Source organism: Brachypodium distachyon, chromosome 1 (genome assembly GCF_000005505.3).
Source record: "Brachypodium distachyon strain Bd21 chromosome 1, Brachypodium_distachyon_v3.0, whole genome shotgun sequence".
In the NCBI taxonomy this organism is placed as follows: domain Eukaryota; kingdom Viridiplantae; phylum Streptophyta; class Magnoliopsida; order Poales; family Poaceae; genus Brachypodium; species Brachypodium distachyon.
Genome location: NC_016131.3, coordinates 43583850 through 43604368, shown reverse-complemented (window position 1 = coordinate 43604368; position 20519 = coordinate 43583850). Strand labels below are relative to the sequence as shown.

Below are 20519 nucleotides of genomic sequence, written 5' to 3'. Positions count from 1 at the left end.
CATTCAAACAGATGATATTCATTCAAAACTCATTCAAACAGATGATATTCATTCATAATAAACAGCAGCCAACATATTCAGTGCACATTCATTGTGACAGATTACACATCATGATTTGAGAGCAAACACAGATTACACATCATGATTTGAGAGCAAACACAGAAGCTAAAACTCCAAGCATCACTACATTGCAGAAAACTGAAATCATGAACCATTTGTTCTTCTTCTCAACAGCATTCTTCATAACCTGTAGCTTGTCCTCAAATTCGGCTGCAATTTCTGCCATTTCAGTCTCCACATCTTCTTTTTCCTTCTCTGCCTTCAACTTCTCCTGTAACATGTGATTCAGCAACGAATCAATCTCACGGTACATACTCTGCTCCTTCTCATCTAGCTTCTTCCACAAAGCTTGAAGAGCATTCTTCATTGTCATGGGCCATTCAGGTTCATACCAAAAGATGAAATCGCACCTGTCAGCATCCTAAGCAGCAAACAAGATTGAATCAATTAATCTCTTCTACACACACATACATTTACTGCAAATGAGTGTTACCTCAATACAACAATTGATGAAGCGTCGGCCTGTATCAGTGCCCTCAAAGGCAACCCTAGGAACTGGCTGCAACCCATGACGGCACTTCAGCTTCGTGTCCACCTCCACACCACAGAACTCCACATCGTCAATGTCGATAGGAACTTTGCCATAGAAGCGGCAACTCCCCTGCAATTTGTATGTGAGCCCCTTCAATTCCACACTGGATGCACTGAAGCCCCCAAATCGAAGCGGATGAACCGAACCCTAATCCCCAAATCCTCAAATTCCAATCAACCAAACCCTAATCCCCAAATGTATGGAGTTGACTCACCTCATTATCCATTGCAGTGTGCCGCCGACGTGCTCCTTCTCGGGCAAGAGCTCCTTCCCGCCGGCGAGCTCCAAGCTGCCGCCGCCGTCGCCGCCCGTGACTTCACTACCAGTGAAGGCGCGAATGGAGGGAAAGGAGACTGGCTTTTCGCACGCAGAATGGGCTCGCGGCTCGCCTGGCTTATCTACCGACCGGACCGGTCGGTGTCTGGCTCGCCCGGTGCCCCATCAGCTGCCCCGTCAACACTTACAGGTGGGCCAGGAACGTCAGTTTCGCTGTTAAGAGAAGCCAAAGGCAATTAGGAGGCTCGGTTGTGGTTTTCGGATAAAAAATCCAGAAGTTGTGGTTAAGTGATAAGATGGACGTAACTGTTGTGGTTTTGTGATATTTTCTCTTTCATTTACACTCGTCTCCTCTTTTCTCTGTATCTGGCCATCGAGCCGGCCCGGCCCGGAATAAACGGGGTTAGCCGGGCCCAAAACGGGCGCGGAAGGCCCAAAATAGTGTACATGTTCTTTTCCTGTTTTTTCCGTACATTACACCCGTAGACATACGTTATCTGCGTTCAAACGAGTAATGGATACAAGAAGGATACAGATAGTGAGACCCCACAACCACCAACAAAGAGCAACTCCAGCCGCCCCCCCTAAAGGCCCCCTAAACGGGCTTCGGGGGCGCTGGTGCAAAAATTTCGACCCAGCCGATCTCCCCAAATTTGTTAGCCGCCCCCCCACACCGAACCCAGCCCACAGGGGGGCGAGCAAGGGCGCTGCGTTATTGCGGCGGGCCCGTGATCTCAGCGACCAATTAATCGCCTCACCGGTTTCTCACCGGCCCCTCCTCAGCTCCCGGGCGGATTTTAATGGCGGTAGCCCGCCGTTTGCTACGCGGCCGCACCCCCGTCCATTATCGCCGCATTCACACGCCCGCCGGTTCACATTCCGGCGCTATAAAAAGGGGCAACCACCGGTGGTACTCGGCATTCCTCTCGCCGCTTCCTCCCTCTCGCCCTAAACACTAAACCATCGGACGCCACCTCCGACTCCATGGCTTCCGGCAACGAGACCTAGCGCCGCGCGACGCTCACGCTCGGGTAGGCCGAGGCCCTCCACGAGCACGAGTACCCAGCGCCGCCTGACTGCCAGCGCACTGGACATTGAGCATCGGCGGCATCCCGACGCCACCGGTGCTCACTGGCCGTGCCCGGACAACCGCCATCAACGCCTACTGGTGGCACGGGCTGATGGCGGAGGAGCGCCAAGACCCCGCGTGGAACCGCGCCACCGGGGCGAACTGGGCGCCGCTATTCACGGACCGCCACCCCGTCAACATCGCCCGCTACGAGGGCCAAAACGAGCGCCCTCCGCCGGACCGGTTCAACATCGACGGCCGGCGCCGGTTCTGGCGCGGGCGCTCCGTGGCGGCGGTGCTCGCCCCCATCGCTGCCGACGATAACCCGCGCCTGGAGACTCCACCGCCGGCACCGGCACAGGGCCGGGCCAACCAACTTCGGCTCCGGCTCGTCCCGCCGCGCCTCCTTGCCAGCGCTGCGCATCAAGGATGAGCCGGGTTCGTCCTCCCACCGACGGGAGCCGGAGCCGCCTCGCGACCATCTCCGCCTTGTACGGCCAAAGCCGGAGCCGGAGTGGGCGCCTGAGCCGGATTACGAGTGCTTGGCGCTCGAATGGCGCCAGGACTGCGACCCCGAGGACTTCTCGGGGCAGCTGGCGGCGGAATTATGATATTTTTTACCGATCCGTTGTCTTTTCGATCGTCTGAGCTGCTTAAAATTGTACGTTTGTGCTGAGACATGTGGCGTTTACTTTTAGAGGTTGGTCTCCCTCACAAAACCAAAAATCTACTAATAAGTGAGCCATGTCCATGTCACAAGAACTTATTTGTATGCAACAAATCTCTATTCAGCGTAAGAAAACAATGTTGGTGTATGCAGTAACGAAAAAAATACATTTGCATTCATCAAAATAATCACTTGGGTCGTTGCAACACAACGGTTGTGCGTAAGTAGCAAATATGTGTGCTTGTAGCATGTCAAAATACTATTCGGAACATTGAAAAAAATGAACTCATTGATCTTCCACCGTCACACATCTATAGTAGTGTTTTCGCCAACTTGAGCTCGCCGGAGTTTCTTCGGAGCCGAATCAAGTGACCCTAGGTTCGTTCCCCTCGATGCCAATGCCTTATGAAGCATAATGATGTGAATTGAAACTCTATGAAGTCACCCATGGCATGACCCATTGGGTAGGAGGAAGAAGAAGCTCGGCCTACATCTAGTCTCTGATCTCGACTCAGAGCAGTCTACAAAGGCCTCCTGAGATCACCGAGAGTAGCCCGACCATTCCTTGATCTATTGTGTGTGTTGTGTGTGTGTGGCGTGGGGACTCATCTCGTCAAGGGGATAGGAGATGCACATTATGTTTAGTTGAAGAGATAAAAATGTTGTGTCGGCGGTTATTAGGCTGTTGGATGGTAGCCCAATCGAGGCCTCTCGAATGCAACTATGAGGAATAATTTCCTTTTTCACGAACATGGCAAGAAAATTAAGAATTTCTTTCACAAATTGCAAGACAAATGTATGAGAAATTAAGAATCTTCTTCCGAAATTTTAATGTCGCCTTCAGTTCATGAATCAGTGTTACATTAATTTAGTCCGCGTATATATCAACAAAATTTAAAAACCTAGCACTAGCAGTACGTACCAGTCCTTGCTTCCTGACCTATAGTTCCCGGGGCTCAGAAGAGAACGATCCGGCACGGCGAATCGGTAATGACGCAAACGCAGGGGAGCGGCGGAAGGGCGCGGGGGCGGGCGGCTGGGCGCGAGTCGCTAGCGCACATACAGGACCAAAGGAGGAGGATCGATCGATCGATCAGAGCTCACGGGAGAACGAACGATCGATCGCCTACCCGCGTGGGCTGCCTCGTGTATGAGCTGCGCGCAGAAGAAAAGAGAGGCTCGGAAGCGGTTGGGCTGTGGGCTGTTGCATGGGCTGTGTGAAGGTTCGGGGTTTCTATGGGTAAAATCTTTAGAGGTGTCCAAACCTACGTGGGAAATATCAAGTGAAAACTGGAATTTGGTGCAAATCTGAAAACTTCCACCGTGAGTCATCGGATCAAGAACGAACGGTGTGGATCGAAGGTGGGATCTGTAAACACCACTTAACTCTACTTTTCATATAACCCCCTCTCTTTTGCCACGATGACCAAACTCCCTGGTTCTTCGCCTCCTCATGGTCACTTCGTGTTCGATCTGACGATGGCGCCACCGGCCATGAGCCCTCGCCCTCCGCCGGACGTGAGGGAGAGCCTCCCTTCAGACCATGCGTCGCCACTGGCCCTCGTGCTCGATGGTCTCGCAGTTTCGTCCCCTCCCACACCCCAGCCTCCTTGTAACCCTGTACCGGTAAGCACTGAAATTCCTATTCTTTCTCTATTGATTTAGGTGCAGGCGGTGGGGTGATTCAGGAACGACTTCAGAAGGCACTGCAGAATAAAGTTTCGATGGAGAAGCCTCCGAAGCCATCGCGTGCGGGCTGTGCCCTGGCCGTCGAGTCACTATCGCAGAGACGCCGTCGCGCCAGGGCAGCGCAGCGGCTGCGAAGTCTCCGTCGCAGTAGTGCCGTGGGCCCGTGGCCGACGAGATGCCGTCATGCTGGGGCAGCGCAGCGGCCCCCGTGTCTCTGTCGCGGCTGCGCGTGGATGCATAGATTCCTTCGTGCTCGGGAAGCGTGGCGGCCGCCGAGTACTGCCGCGCCGGGCCGCGCAGCGCTCACCAAGTTGCCGGTGTGGCATGGCCGAGGTCGCCGCGACGCCGTCGCGTGCTGGGGCTGTGTCGCGGTCGCCAGGCATAGAGCGGTGGCGTCTCCGCAGTCTTTGAGCCGCCATAGCGCGGGGGAAACGCCGAGCCGCCGTCGCCCAGCTGCCGAGAGGCACAGATACGGGATAGGAGAAGGGGGCTGGTGGGCTAATTATTCAGTTAATTATGGAGAAAGGAGGGGGTTGTGCGAAAAGTTCTAAGTGGACGCTTAGAAATCCCACCTTTGATCCACACCCTCCGTTGTTGATCCGATGACTCACGTTGGGAGTTTTCAGATTTGCACTGAATTTCCAGTTTTTACTGGATATTTCCCCAACCTACAAACAGATTTGATAATTTGTTCCATTTTAATGCTCTCAAAAAAAATTGTTCCATTTTAATTTGCACTTCTATGATTTAGTCCGTACTGTGGCACTTACATGTGGGGTATGGAGCCATTTGTAAGTGAGACAAGGTGGGAAAAAAATCATCAAAGTGCAAATTAAGTGGGTTAAATATGATCAAATCCCTGCAAAGTTAGTCCAAATGTACATGTCCGGTTTTCTTCCGATTTATCACCGGAGACATGGTGAGATACTAAGATACAGATGATGGGTCTTAGCAACTTTGACTTTGAAATTTTGATGTAACTTTTAGTTTTATTAGAAATCTTTGATGTCGGTGTTTGTTTCAGTTTTGTCAATCGTCTGTAATATGTTTCTTGGATCAACGAACGCACACGTTTCTGCAACAGAAATAATTAGAGGTGTCCATGTGTATGCGAGCCATATATTACAAATGTTTATCCTTTGTTGTATCAAGTTTTGTCAACTCCGGTCTGTCCGGATTTCGATGTATATAGATATTTGGGAGTCAAGGGGCTGTTTGGTTCGTGCCAAATACAACCCTACTGATATGGACATGCTAACCATGGATACAACCTTTGGGACCCTCAATTCTATAATATTTGACAAGATTTATAATCAGGTGAATTTAAATAGTAATTGTTTTCATTGTCATATTTTATGAAGAGGCGGAGCTACTACTATCTTGTCTCGTTTTATTACGTAGGCATCTTGTCGAGCTTTTCAAGTCCAAGGTCAAGATGAGATACGATGGAAGTGAACGGGAGGGCCAACAAGAATCAAGCATCCATACAGCTGAGAGGGAAGGATTTCAAGTGTACTTTCCAACAAATCAAACAGCACATGATTTGGAGATTGTTAGAGAAAGATATCACAAATTAAAGTTGAATCCGATTCGGGTCCGAACTGTCAGGAGACCCGAATTTGTTTTAATGACCTAGGCCGCATCCGAAGTTCAAATGAAGCAAACAAGTACTTGTTGGAAAGGTAATTACAAGACCTTTCCAACGAATCCGGCCCCACAAGGAGATTCGATGCGTGCTGACCGTGGCGGACAAAACAATCTGACGGATCTGTTTTTCGGTTTCCTAAAGAGTTGTAGGTTGTTAGGAAAGTTAGTGAAGAGTTGGATTTCGGCCTCCTTACTCAAGGTGGACGAAAATCTCTCTCCCTCCTCCTTTATATATCCCCCGAGCCCCCCTAAGGAGCATTGGGTTTTGTTTAGTTAAAAGTTAGCCATCGCTACTACTTCGTGTAATCGCATGTGTCGGTTAGACCGCCTGTTTTACCGCTTTCGGAACCCCAATTTATCGTCTCGTTGAGACATTGGTTTGATATAGTATACTCGCAACTTCAGATTGCATCCGCTATTTATCTTGTTCTTGCTTGTTCTTCGATTGCTTGCAGGAACAAAGACCTTCGTGGTCAGGTTGATCGTGCCCCCGCGTGATCAATAACCTCTCTGGAGTTGGTGTATCGATTGCTAAGGCGCTGCCTTCTAGGCCGTAGTCGGATCATCAACGTCACCTCCTAACCAAATCGAGAGTTATCAATCTCATCGAAAAATCGGGCCACCCTGACCCATATCACGTGGTATCAGAGTTTAAGGTTGCTCGGTGAGATTTTTCCAATTTATCCCTAGTTTAGATCTGTTTTACCTATAGTCCAGAAAAAGCCAATAAAAAAAAGTAGAGATTAGTTACCTTCGTCCCAAAAAACAATCTGAGCCTTGCAATTTTCACATTAGTATTTGCATTGTTGAATCTTTGTTGCATTAATCGTGTCGAGTTGCTGGATTAGATTGGATCATTTTTCAGATTTTTTCTACTAGATCGAACTTTCTTTTGTGCCAAATACAACCCTATCAAATGTTGGCAAGATTTGGCTTGCCAATTTTTTGATTAAGGATTCCTTGGTCCTCATTTTGCCAACTATTTGACAAGAATATGTGAGAGAGGTGAGATGAATCATATTGGCAACCAAAATTTTGGCAATGAAGCAAACAACAACCAAATAACCATAGGCTGCCAAATATTTGGCAAGGCTGGTTGGGGGCACAAACCAAACAGCTCCCAAATACATAGAGTTTGCATGCTCGAGTTACTGTCCCGGTTTAGATGGCATGCTAACTCTAGGTTGTGTAGTTTATAGGTCGATTCGAGATATGCATGTTACACCTTTAGACGTGGTCACTGTTTTATGATTGTTGCGGGATAATGTAGTAAAACTTTATGCTATGTGTATCTTTGATGAAGAGGGAGTAAAACTTTATGCTATGTGTATTTTTGATGAAGAGGGAGTAAAACTTTATGCTATATGTTTCTTCGATGCAGAGGAAGGAACAATAAAGTTTCTATTTTATAAAAAATCAGGACTTTAATTAAGTGAACCCCTAATGATCTCGTCCCCGTAGTCCTTCTTATCCTTATCAGCCTCTCTCTGTCAAACATACCTTTAGTGCGTCGTGATCTCTCTCCTCCAATCCCGACAAAGTACACCATCATCTCCTGCCTTGACGTTCTCCCTCTCTCTCCTCTCCCCTATCATATGCTCCTTCCCCTCCCCAGCCATCGTCCTCCGGTCCTCCCTGCAACTCATACACGAGGTAAACCATTCCAAAACACCATAAAATAGTGTTTGATCGATCTCCAGTTCTCCACAAGATCATCTAGATCACTCTCTCTGTCCTCATACTAAAATAATCCTTCCAACCGGCCTATAGTGTGTTTTCCTAACAGCTAGTAGCTCTCTCTTTCTGTCCTTGATCTCTTTCTCAATCCAGCTCCGCCGCCGCCGCCTTCACCGCCGTCCCCACATCACCTAACCAGCCCGCTGAGCAACCCCACAACAACAGCTTGGTACGTACGAACGTCACCAACCCACCGCTCCAATTCCCCTGGCCAGAAAAAAAAAGGACAGCAAAGCATCGATCGATCTTGTTTGTGCCGTGCCGTGCTGTACGTAGGTCTATGGCCTAATCGAGAGACCATGGACGTCACCGGAGACGCCGCCGGCGGAGGCCGCCGCCTCCCCCTGCAGCTCCTCGAGAAGAAGGAGGATCAGTCGTACCTGCAGCCGTGCTCCACCTCTCCGGCTGCTGCCGCGCTGGGAGCCGGGGGCACGAACGGACAGCTGCAGCAGGTCGCGAGGAAGGCGTCGGCGGCGCCGAAGCGGACGACGAGCAAGGACCGGCACACCAAGGTGGACGGGCGCGGGCGGCGGATCCGGATGCCGGCCATCTGCGCGGCGCGCGTGTTCCAGCTGACGCGGGAGCTGGGCCACAAGACGGACGGCGAGACCATCGAGTGGCTGCTGCAGCAGGCGGAGCCGGCCGTGATCGCCGCCACGGGCACGGGCACCATCCCGGCCAACTTCACCTCCCTCAACATCTCCCTCCGCTCCTCGGGCTCCATGCTCTCCTCCATCCCGGCCCACCTCCGCGCCGCCGGCCTGCAGACGGGCCTGCTGGGCTCGGGCTCTCGCTTCGGCGGCGGCGCACGGGCCGAGGCGTGGGACCGCTTCATGGGCCTCGGGTTCGACGGCGGCCCAGCCTCGACCGTCACGTCCTCGTCTTCCTCCCCGCTGCTCCTGAGCTTCCACTCCGGGACCTCCGCGGGGCTGGACGTCTCGCCGTCCTCGTCGTCCGCCGCCGCCAACAACGACCTGTCCAGGAAACGGCGCTGGGAGCAAGAACTGCAGCAGCAGCAGCAGATGCAATACCAGCAGCAGATGGCCGGGTACACGGTCACACAGAGCCAAATGCCGGGCGGCGGCACGGTATGGATGGTGCCGACGACAAGCAACGCGCAGCCCGGAGCCACGCAAGCCGGCGGCGAATCGATCTGGACGACGTTCCCGCAACCTGGGAGCGGCGGCGGCGTTGGCGGCGCAGCGGCCGTGTACCGCGGCGTGCCTAGCGGGCTGCATTTCATGAACCTCCCGGCGCCCATGGCTCTGCTGCCCGGCGGGCAAGCCGCTCAGCATCTGGGCCTCGGCCAGGCCCAGGCCGGCGGTGGTGGATCAGCTGGGGAGGGGCACATGGGGATCCTCGCCGCGCTCAACGCGTACCGTGGACAGCATGCGGCGGCGGCGTCGGAGGTCACCGTGGCTGGGCAGCACAATGGAGCAGCTGAAGGGGGCAGCCAGCATCACCACCAGCATCAGCAGCACGGCGGCGGCGAGAGGAACGAGAGCATGAGCGCCAGCGACGACTCGTAGGGCTTCGCCTTCGCGGCCGCTGGTCCGACTCCGACTGGTTTGGCGCATTTTTTTTCTTTCTGCTTTTGATTTCTTCTTCTTGGTTTCATTGATCTGTTCGCGCGAGCTTGTTACGGCAATTAGTTTCTCCCAAACACCAGATTCTTCTTGCAAGGATATTGACACGATTGAATTGCATCCCGTTGGCATCGTCATCTTTAGAAGCGAGCGAGGAATTAAGAGAAAGGAATAACCTTCACCGATGGAGTATCTATATATCCAGAGATCGAGATTGTTGTTTACGTTCCACCGGCACTTGTTAATAATTAGGGTTTCGAGGAGAAGCAGCTTGAGACGACATTCGCGAAGCATGGGGCTGCCACTTAATTAATTTCTAGTCTTAGCTAGTCCAACTGTCCAAGTAGGTGTGTTTGTGCACGTATATACGTACGTAAACCCTTGACATTAATCGTCCTCCTTTTCGCTAGGGCTTTCTAGTGTTCTCTTTAATTACGAGACCATCCCCTTTGAATGTCAAGTGGTACGTACTGTATTATATATGGAATCCATGTGAACCAACTTCCAATTGAATCTTGTTCTCTTCGCCTTCCGTTTAAATTGTACTGGCCGGCACCGCGGCACCTAGCTAGTAGCAAAGTTCCTATAGTTTGAATGCATATGCCCGGCAGCCCGGCCGGGCTGCACTGTATAACATCCAGCAAGATGCCATGGCACGGAAGAAAAGCATAGGGGAAACTGTAGCACCCAAAACCCAAACCCAACAGTACCGGACGACACCCCCTCCGTCACGTATTAAGTGACTTTCTATTACATGTGTCTAGCCGTCTTTTAAGTATAGATTTATTCATATTTGGACAAATTTGAGACATTTAATAAAGAACGGAGGGAGTATATAAATTGCAAAAATCACAGCCAAAGAGATCGCCACCACACCCCCATCGATCAGAGATCCGACGCCGGCGGCCCGCGGACAGGGATAGCTCGATGATGACATCGCCGCAGGGCAGGGGCAAGGCAAGTCCCGTGCGCGCGCACGGGAGCGATCGAGGGACAGGCCCACGCGCTGGCTGCTGCTGCCCTGCGCGGCTGCGACTTACCCACATAAAGCAGGGGTACGTACGTGGTCCTGGCGGCCCCGCGCCAGGGTTGCCCTTATTGTCGCCCGGCCCATGCCCATGCACCCCGGGCCCGGCTGGAATCCAAATCCCTACACGTACCGTAGCACGCACACGTTATAGTAGGAGCACGAGCCCCTGCTGTTGTGCTCGATCGCTCCGTTTATACGTGCCACCACACTACGCGCGTACGCACGGACCGGTCTCGTGAGATCTGTGCAAGTTGTGCTTTGACCGTGTGGTGGGCTTATTAACACAGAAAGGAAAGCGTGCATGCATGGGTGGGACTGCATTATTTTTCGACACCGGCCAGGCGGACACCCCACACGCTCACATGAGTGCGTACGCGTTCCACTGTACAGGCACTATAGCTAGAGGATTAATTGCCTAATTATCGTGGTCAATTAAGTGAGCTTAATTACTGACTGACACACGGCCGGCATGTCAGCATGTGTTGTCATTGATGAAGAGAATTGGCAGCCCAAGCGGGTCATAATGATGGGTTTAACTGGAGACGACATGCTCCATATTGGATGGATGGATGGGTGTGGGTGTGATGCATGCATGCATGGGCACATAATTACCTGCAATGTGGCCTGCGCAGGCAGGGGGTGCGCAGATGCTAGCTGCACTGCAGGATGAGGCCAATAACGTGCTGGAGCTGTCGGTTGTTCTCTGACCCAAATTGGAGCCCCTCACATGTTGAGCTGATTGGCTGCATTGAGTGGCCTAGCTAGCTAGCTACCTAAGCAAAATAGCTAATGGCAGCTGCTGCTGCGCCTGCACTTCACCACATGTAGTATTCTTTCCTCGCCTGTCTACGTACGTACTGCTTGACCAGAATCCAGATCGACCTTTTTTTCCCCCTCCTAATAAGAAATAAATAGACTTTGAGCTGTTGAGCATGACCTGGCTACATTGCTCCTTGCAAATGTTGCCCTAGCTAGCTGATAGATCGATGTACATGCTGCAATGGGCTCGCATGCATGATGGAGGGGCATGCAGCTGCTAGCGACGAGGAGCTAGCTTTTGTGATCTCTCGCTCTCGCCGGCCGGGCTCTGATTTTGACCTCCTGGCTATAGGTAGGCCGCTTTTGTCAGGACTGGCGCGCGCATTCTCCTCTTTTCAAAAGATAGGCAGGCAGGAACTGGCAGGCTCATGTGTGCGTTTCTACCGAGGCGATCGACAACAAAATTACAGGAATTCTTTCATGGGGATCATGAGTGTAAAGCAAAGACCCAGGCGCACACACACCCACGCAAACACACACACACAGAGCGTTACTTGCGTCGCGTCCTTTTCCTCCTCCCTGCATCATTTGCTCTCGCTCCTAGCGACAGAGACAGACAGCCAACGGGAGGGGAATCTCATCTCTCTCTTCCGCTGGGCTTTGCAAAACGCAAACAAGCTAAACGTACGTATACGATTGTACAGACGCACACTGCTAAGAGGATGATGTGCAGCAGCTTTTCCTTTGCTTTTATCACTTTCGTTGCGAGAGCAGAGCCAGATCATCAGCGTATATATATGAACAGCAGCTTTAAATCGTGCCGTAGTATCACTATTTACTCCCACTCTAGCTCCTTTCCGGACCAAGTGCACGCGCGCGATACTACTGCATTTCTTTTCCTTTGCCTCTACTGCCGCGCCGCGGCTGCTTTTCCAGAAAGACCTGTTTTGCGCTTCGACTTTCATCCTCTCTGCAGCTCTGCCGCCTGCGCTCCTTCTGCACCCCCGATCCAAAGCCATGGAGTAGTGCACGGCTATGATTAGCGTCTGATGCACCGGTGATTCCATCTCGAGCCGTTAGATGACGTCGTCGATCGAAATGGACGCTCTAATTCTAATTGTTACTTGGCAATTTTTTCTTCATGATCGAGAAAAGTGCCATGGATTTTAGTGCGTTTTTGGTTGTGTCTGAAACGGATCATTTTTTTCTTTTGATGAAGAAAAGAATCATTTCTCAAAGCTGCTGGCCATCCGACAGTCATGCATGTGTACGTAGACTGACTGCTTTTGCCCTTTTGGTCTACTGCTAGACTGCTAGTACGTAGACTGTTGTTCCCACCGGTAGTGTGTCGTGCTTATTAATATTCCTAATTGATGTGGAGTAATTGGATTGGAAGACTCTAATCATTTTTTATTAGATTTGGGTGTGGTCCACGCCGTTTTGATGTTTAGTGACGGGGGGTGTAGATTAGGCCTACCGTACCAGGAGACAGTGACATAGCAGATTTAGTTAGAATAAGTTAATTACTACTTCCTCTACGTTGGGTTTGTCAAAGATTAATCACATGAACGCAAAAAGAATTGATCAATAAATTGGTAAACGCACACACGACCGAAAACCTGTCATGCCTCTCTCTTTTTTTTCTTCTCGTGGTGACCTAAAACAACGATAAGAATTATGAAACGTAAAGAGTGGCAACTAAGTAAGAGTATCGTTTGCTTGCTCACACTACACGACGTCCCAGACGTCAAGACAGTCAAACTACCAGCAAAAGTCACTTAAGCCGGCAGCTAACCTGCCAAGAAGAGTTTTTTGCCGGCAGTTGAGGCTGGCCGCTTTATTGCTGACGGCAAAAAGTTTTGCCGGCAGGCAATCTGCATTGGCTATTGGACTTTTGCTGGAGATACAATATTTGCCGGCAGTTAAATGGTGCATGAACTACAATTTGGTAAGTACAGAAATGGAAAATTAGCATGTACTATCTCTTTTTATGAATTTTTGTTGTTGTTGACACTCGCGCATTCTTCAAGACTTCAAGTTGAAGTTCAATTTTAACCATCAGTTAGTAGCAGTTAATATTTAGATTCTATATTATGTTTTTATGTCATCAGATTTTTTTTCTTTGAGCATGAGTGCAATGATATAATTGTTTTGTAGCATGTCCTCGTACATATCTTTCGTGTAATTGTTGGTCAGAGTTAAAACGCAAAATGGCTGGACGCCATTTTTTGTGACAATGAGTTAGTATATTACAATCCTGACCCATGGCCTCGGTTGCGCGCAAAGAGAAAGCGGAGACTAGATTTAACCCATGCATCCCGATACCCGATCCGCCTACTCCACGTCAGTTGGATATGTGGTAGACGCAATCGATTAACCTTTTCTTTCTACATGATTGAATATTATTTGCAATGCTGCTAAAATTTTCTTCAGGTGCAACTATTTGTTTTGATGTAACAGTTGTGTCCAATGTCATGGTCCATGTCCCCCGACATAAGAACATTTAATTTTATATCCAATAGAGAATTCCGATGGGCAGCATTTGGTCCTCCAAAAACAAAATTGTTTTTTATATGACCAAATTTGTTTCAAACACAATAGAATTATCCTTTTAAAGTATGATAATTTGTTTTCAATATATTGATTACATATGTGACGATGTCATTGGACTCTGGGCATGGCTAAGTAGCCCCAAACAAACAGAGGATAGGGGAACATTCGGGAAGGTATCCGACCTCCACACGGGGGGTCCCGTATTAGCTAGCTTGGAGCAGCTACCAAGTAAGCTCTCTGATATTTTAGGTACACACTCATCTTTTCGCATAGGGAAATCTTTCCTTATAACCAAGTGGAGACATGTAACCCTAAACCGGTCGTACTATATAAGCGGGAACAAGGGGGAAAAACCCGTAGAGAACAGGATACAACAAGTAACCCTTACACAGACAGATCAAAGCGACCAGCTAGAAAGATTAGTTCTGTTGTGTTGATCGCTTGAGAACTTTGAGGCAGGATCAATAACACCACCAAACATAGGAGTAGGATATTACATCGATCCCTAGGGCCTAAACTTGTCTAAATTCCTGTCTCAAGTGTAACCAAAGTTGATCCCTTTGACATAAACTGCCTGGGCATAAATATTGCCAATACCAAACATGACAATATATGTTCTCAAACCTTAACTTCTGTTTGACAATTGTTTGCAATATTCCCATCCAATACGAGTTTTGTTTCCATGCAATAGATCCAAATATATGAATTACAAAATCTTCAACGCATGTGGACCAAAAGAAGATGGTGCTGGCTCTAACTGCCAAGGTGACATGGTGGAGCTCACAAAAATCATTGAGTACAGTCAGATCTATTCAGAATCAACAATTTTGGACAAAGCTTTCTCTCCACCACCTCTGGTCATTTCCATGTGACTTAGGTCGCAAGATGGAAAGGTGGAACGAAGCAGCTCTGATTCGATATACCAAAGCTCCCCCCTCTCGCACCCATGTCGTTCCTCACAACGCCACCATGCAAGCGATGAGCATACTCACTACCTAGAAAAAATCCATTTTACTGACGGGCACAAAATCCGCTCCACTGATGGTTGGGGAAACGAGCCTGCTGCAAAATGACGAGGATTCTTCTTCGTCGTCCTCCATCTCGTCACCGTCCTCTGCCTCATTGGCCTCGTAGCGGACATCGTTCTCTGACTCGGGAGGCCAAAATCTCACCGAGTCATCGAGTTAGGAGGAAACAGACTTTCGCCAGCCTCACACTTCTCGTCGAAGTGAAAGATGGAGTTGCTGCACTGGAACGAATCTCGTAAGTACGCCATGGCAGTAGTAGGGGAAGATAAAGGACCGCGATAGGTAAGGGGCAAGGTAGCCGGTGTCTGTGAGTTTTTCTTATAGTCGGTGGCATTGCAGACTCGATTGGCATGGCCGGAGGGCGCTTGCTCATCCCACCGGCGGAGCCACCGCCCAGCCACCCCGGGCAGCTGCCCGGGCTCGGCAATTTTTTTACTGCTAATTAGTGTAGTTATGTGAAGGCTTATTAGATATTAGCCAAATGCTAATTTATAAAGGTTTTGCCCAGGCTGTTGAACTAGGCTGGCTCCGCCACTGGCTCATCCTGAACTAGAGCCTCACGCGCGTTCATCTCTTTGCCGCATGGAGTGTGAAACGATCATGATTGATTAGAAAAACACAAAAAACTAATATAAGTGAGTGATTTAATAACCTATGTGCATCGATTAATGCAGAGACCAAGGTTTCTTTCTCGAAAAAGAAGAAGAAATGGTTTAATCACTTCAGGGAAAAGAACCACGAATGATTCTGATAATTAAGCAGCACCATGCCATACGGTAGAAAAGCAATCTCAATTAACGTCCCGGAGGTAACACCTAGTAAACGACCGGGGATTGCTTTTAATCCGTACAAACCCGATTTCTTAATATAATCAGCGGCAAATCCCTTCCTCACAGAAAAAGAAGGGAAAGATCGCGGGCTAGTTGCGCCAAATCTTACAAACGCACGCATGCCCGTGACAAGCTGAAATGGATTCATCGCTGTTGCTATCACGGGACGTCGTCGCGGTCGGATCGGAGGCCGGCAAAGTATCAACCACGGCCAGCGTGCGATAGGGACATCCGTTTTGACAGTAGTTCCCTAGTCAGAAGACCGGCCGGACCATATACTCCAGCATCTTGCTGATTCGTCGAGCAAATCCGTTTCTTTCTTCAGGCAGAGATAAAGTAGTTTTCACTTCTACCATTGGCCTGGCCCACAGGTCGGTCTTCAACTCTTCATGAAGATAGTTGGGCCGCCTTGCTTTGACAACAGCCTGTTTCTGTCAACAATTTCAAATTATGACGTGACTTTTACAGTGAAAGCCATTAGTTTCTGTCCGCAAAAAAAGAAAAGAAAAGAAAAAAGGCATTAGTTTCTCAACACTGGCGACCTGGGCCTTACTAAGAACAGTTCATATCACAAATCTCACTCCGATCCATATTACTTGTCGCTGACGTGGGTATGTGCTCCACGACAGTCGCGGCTTTGTCTAGATACTTATCGCATTTTATTGTGTAGGTACATGCGTATCTAAACAAAACTACGACAAGTAATATGAACTAGAAGGAGTAACAGAATTCCTATAACCGGTATTGTGTCAAGTCAGGAAGGCCATACCTTCGGGCTTAAGGCCGAGAGCGGTGGAAATAGCAGTTTCCTGGAAAGGGCAGCAGAACTGGTTAGAAAACCTGCAAGTAACGGTATCAGTGTAAATGCTCGAAAAGAAAGAATTACTTCCTGCAACAATCCAATACATACAAGTGGTGCGCATTCCACACACAAGGGTACCCATTCTACATACAAGGGTACAGTACAGATTGTTCCACGACTTTGAAAACCAATGCAAAGTTACTCAAAAACAGAGGATGGCACGCCGTATTCTCCACATTGCAAAGTCACTGAAAAACGGACCTCAGTAAGTTGCTGGGAACACAGAGTTATGTATAATTGGCAAGAAAACAGGCCATCCACTTACCTACTTACCTACCTCTCGAACCATCATAAAAGGTTGGATGTTTAGCTTCATCAGAGAAAATAAAAGTGTGTACGAAAGAGAGTTTTTGGAACTTACCAGTCTCCTCAATGTAAAAAGCGAAGGACAAATGAAAATCTAGGTGGGAGAGAAGAAACTAGCAACTTAAATAGTTTATGGCAGCTAGGCATAACTAAGCTAAAATAATATTACGCCAAGTACCATCCAACTAATAGTACTATCAATACGATAAAATACCAGAACCTGTTGTATGAAGTGTCCAGCAATTCTTATTGTGCGAATGGATGGTATTGTCAAAACCAGTAGCAAAAGCATTGAGTTGAGTTTATGCAGCAGCCAGTAGACAAGTAGTTGAGCATGCACCTGAATTGGTGCAAAAATGCTGATAACTCCAACCAAAAATACAAGTTAATTACAACCATAGTAAGAGCAATGATATAAGCACAGCCAATACAACAGGATATAATGCCAGATGAATATCAGAGAAGAATTTATATATGAAACTGCCTCAAAAGATAGTCCCAGCAAGGCATCAAGAGAGCAGGAACAACTATCGACAATTCTTCGCACTGAATCTGTAAATGTTGTTAAGTTATCCATGTTTCACTTGGTGTGATAAGTTGATAACTCATATTTACCCTGAACACCGAGATTCTCAAGTTCAGGACATTCTTGGAATAATGAAATCCATACCCTCAGGACCTATCAAACTGTCGCATATAAAGGGAGAGAAATATGGGAGGAATCAGCGATTGCCAGATCTTAAAACAGGATGAGAAGGGACGAAAATATATCAGACTTGCAGTAAATAAAATTCAATCTACTAACAGGTATCTAGTAGAACCAGAAACTTGCTTAGGTCAAGATAGATAACTGCAAAAGCATGCTATACCAAGCATGAGCAAGCATGACAATGTTATCTACATTATACCTTCAAATTTTCTAAGAGGTCAACGACGCAAATTTGATTGCAATTCAACAAACTATGTGGATATTACCTATATGTGGTATTGGATACATATTATACACTGGGTAATAAACACCAAACTATTTAATTGTTCCAGTAGAAGATAACCAAATGCCTGGAAGAAAAGCAAGCATCCACACTAAAGGCCTAAATTAAATCGAAACAAAATATACATTCATTATCCTGTATGGAGGAACTAGTTAACAAACCTGGGGTTCTAGATAGTAGGTGAAAAAAGCCAGGTAGAAGCTTTGTTCCCATGCAGTACTTTAAAACAATCTGCAAATGAAGTTCTTGCCCATCTATGCAGTTCTGCTAACCAACATGGCAATATCATACTTAAAACAATCAATGATATTGTCAGTAACTATTAGTGAACCAAAATGGCAAATATAAAAGAATAAAATGGCAACCTGGATACAACTTTTCCTTCCAATTAATAAATACAGTTGGAGATATGTTTGCTACAGATAGTACACAAATGTTCATCTATAATTTCCTTCAACTATGCCACAATGATCCAGTACATCTTAGCTAACAAAATAAATACTATCAGCAAACAGGCTAAAAATCTACAAGAACGTTGTTGACCACCACAAAGGTATGAAACTTCACTACAGATAACAGAGATAATACTAGTATAGGCTATTTCGCCATAAAAAGAACAATATGGTGGCTGCCTTATTCTTGGAGCATTTCTTAATTACTTCAGAGACCAAAGTTGCATAGCGTAAGAAATTCCATTTCGGTGTCAACATGCTTGGTCCACAGAGCCTTGTACTGATTGAAAGCGACATCAAGCCACGGCTTCATATTCCCATTAAAATGTATCACTGCAGCACCACGGATCACCTCAGGGCTGATGCTTGGATTATATCCAAGACCCATCACATGCCATGACTTGTCAAGTGGCTTTGTATTGCCATAGAATGCCATCAGGCCAGCAGGTAGAACGGATGTTGGATCCCAGAGTGCCCCATCCTCATTCTGCCAAAAGAATATTGGTTCATATACTCACACATATATCACAAAATTGCATATCATGACGCAAAATTGATAACAGATATTACATAGGACAGGGCACTGCAGAATATATTGTTTGACAGAATAGCATGCAAACATAAATTGCAGATAAAGGTTCCATTAACATAGTGATTGCTGAGTTGGCCATTAAACATAAATGCTTAGGGATCAGTCAAAACATAATCAATTGCATGACAACCAAGTTTCAGTTAGGAAATTTTCTGGGCAACATTTTTGTTTTACGTTTCAAGTATGAGAGAGTTTCGAAGCAATGAGTAAAGGCAAAATGAAGGTTCCTAAATCACATGATTAGAATAATGCCAGTGACAAAGAAACTTAAGTATACTTGCACAGCTGGACTTGCACCCAAGCTACTGAAACTGCAAAATTAAAATATGCACTAACCAAGACACAACAATATAACTATATCAGACACCAAGCATGAATAACTGGCGGAACCACACATCAAAACAATGGACCACAAAACTATTTCCTGAAAATTGTAACAGAAGATCAACGGAACTCACCAGCTCCATGTATTGATGGAACAGCTCCGTGCAACCATCCCGTCGCCATGCCTCAAGATCAAATACATTGACCCCATACTCCCATGCACACGCGCTGGGATTAAACCGCTCTCGCACAATGGCCTGCGAGAAGTTGAGATACTTCCTGTACCTCCTGAACCCCCCGAAGCACATCTCCACAGCACCATTCACCTTCCCATCCAAGTCTACATGCCATAGCGCTGCTAAGTCCTTTTGGACGACCACATCATCTTCCAAGAGCACTACCCTCGTCAGGGCGGGGAACATATCCGGGAGGTAAAATCTCAGGTAATCAACCAATGCCACGTCCCTCTGGCCGGTCTCGATCTGCCTGAGGACCGGGGAGAAGGACGCATTAAGGAACGGGAAGTCAGAGTAGGCGAGAAGCTGGACGTGCACGCCAAGTGGAGGCGGGCGTCGCGCGAACCAGACACGGAAGGCAGGCAGGTACATGGGCGCAGTGACCACATGGAAGACGTGGCGCGAGGGATCAGCGGCGGCGCGCGTCGCGGAGGCAATTACGACAGAGACGGCTAAAACATTGTCGGAGAAGACGGCGTAGTGGTACAGCGAGGGGTCTTCGAACTCGGGGGATGGGTCAGGATCGTCGGCGAAGGCGGATGGTTTGGCGAGGCGGGCCTCGAGGAGGCGCATGGCGAGGCAATGCAGGGACTTGGGAGTGGAGCCAGCGGCGATGCGGGAGGACATGCGGCCGGCGCGGCGGGAGCGCGCGAGCTGCTCGCCGACGGCGAAGACGGTGTCAGAGAGCTTCTGGATCTTGGACTGCGTGTCGAAGCTCTCCTTGGAGTCGGCGGCGAGGAGGCGGGCGACCTTGATGCGGTCGCGCGCCTCCTTCTCGAGGGGCTTGAGCGCGTCCTCCGGGAGGGAGTGGCGGGAGGCGAGGCGGGAGGAGAGGGCGGAGAGGTCGGAGGAGAGGGCGGAGAAGGAGACCGACTGCGCGGCGGACGCCTCCTTGAGCTTCCGCGCGTGGGCGGCGTAGGCGGCGAGGACGGCCGCGTGGTCCGCGGCGTGGCGGCGGATGGCGGCGAGGCGGGACGACGGAGGGGAGGGCGAGGAGCGGGTGGAGGCGGCGGGCGCGGAGGAGAGGAGGAATGAAAGGGTTGCCAGGAGGAGGAGCGTCAGTAGAGCAGCGAACGCGGCGCGGCGCGGCGCCGATGGCCTGAACGGGCGGCCGCCGGCCATCGGGGTGGGCGAGTGAGGAGGGGAGACACTGGAGTGGGTGGGTAGTGCGCCGCGGATCTGAGCTGTGGCGAGGTGCTGGAGACGGACGGGTGGGACCACGTGATCCGGTG

The 20519-nt window shown here is 49.0% G+C and overlaps 2 protein-coding genes across 2 annotated transcripts; one reads left to right on the top strand and one right to left on the bottom strand.

The window, feature by feature from the left end:
* Positions 1-7510: 7510 nt before the first annotated feature.
* On the top strand, positions 7511-9552 carry LOC100836298 (transcription factor TCP15). Its single transcript, XM_014899651.2, has one exon. It carries the CDS (start codon positions 8037-8039, stop codon positions 9264-9266), a length of 1230 nt encoding a protein of 409 aa, XP_014755137.1. The 5' UTR covers positions 7511-8036; the 3' UTR covers positions 9267-9552.
* Positions 9553-18034: 8482 nt separating this feature from the next.
* Positions 18035-20468, bottom strand: LOC100835001 (probable galacturonosyltransferase 9). The gene is made up of 2 exons (XM_003564004.4): positions 19186-20468; positions 18035-18622 (listed from the first exon to the last, which is right to left on the bottom strand). The coding sequence occupies exons 1-2, from the start codon at positions 20407-20409 to the stop codon at positions 18344-18346; spliced, it is 1503 nt and encodes a 500-aa protein (XP_003564052.1). The 5' UTR covers positions 20410-20468; the 3' UTR covers positions 18035-18343.
* Positions 20469-20519: the final 51 nt, after the last annotated feature.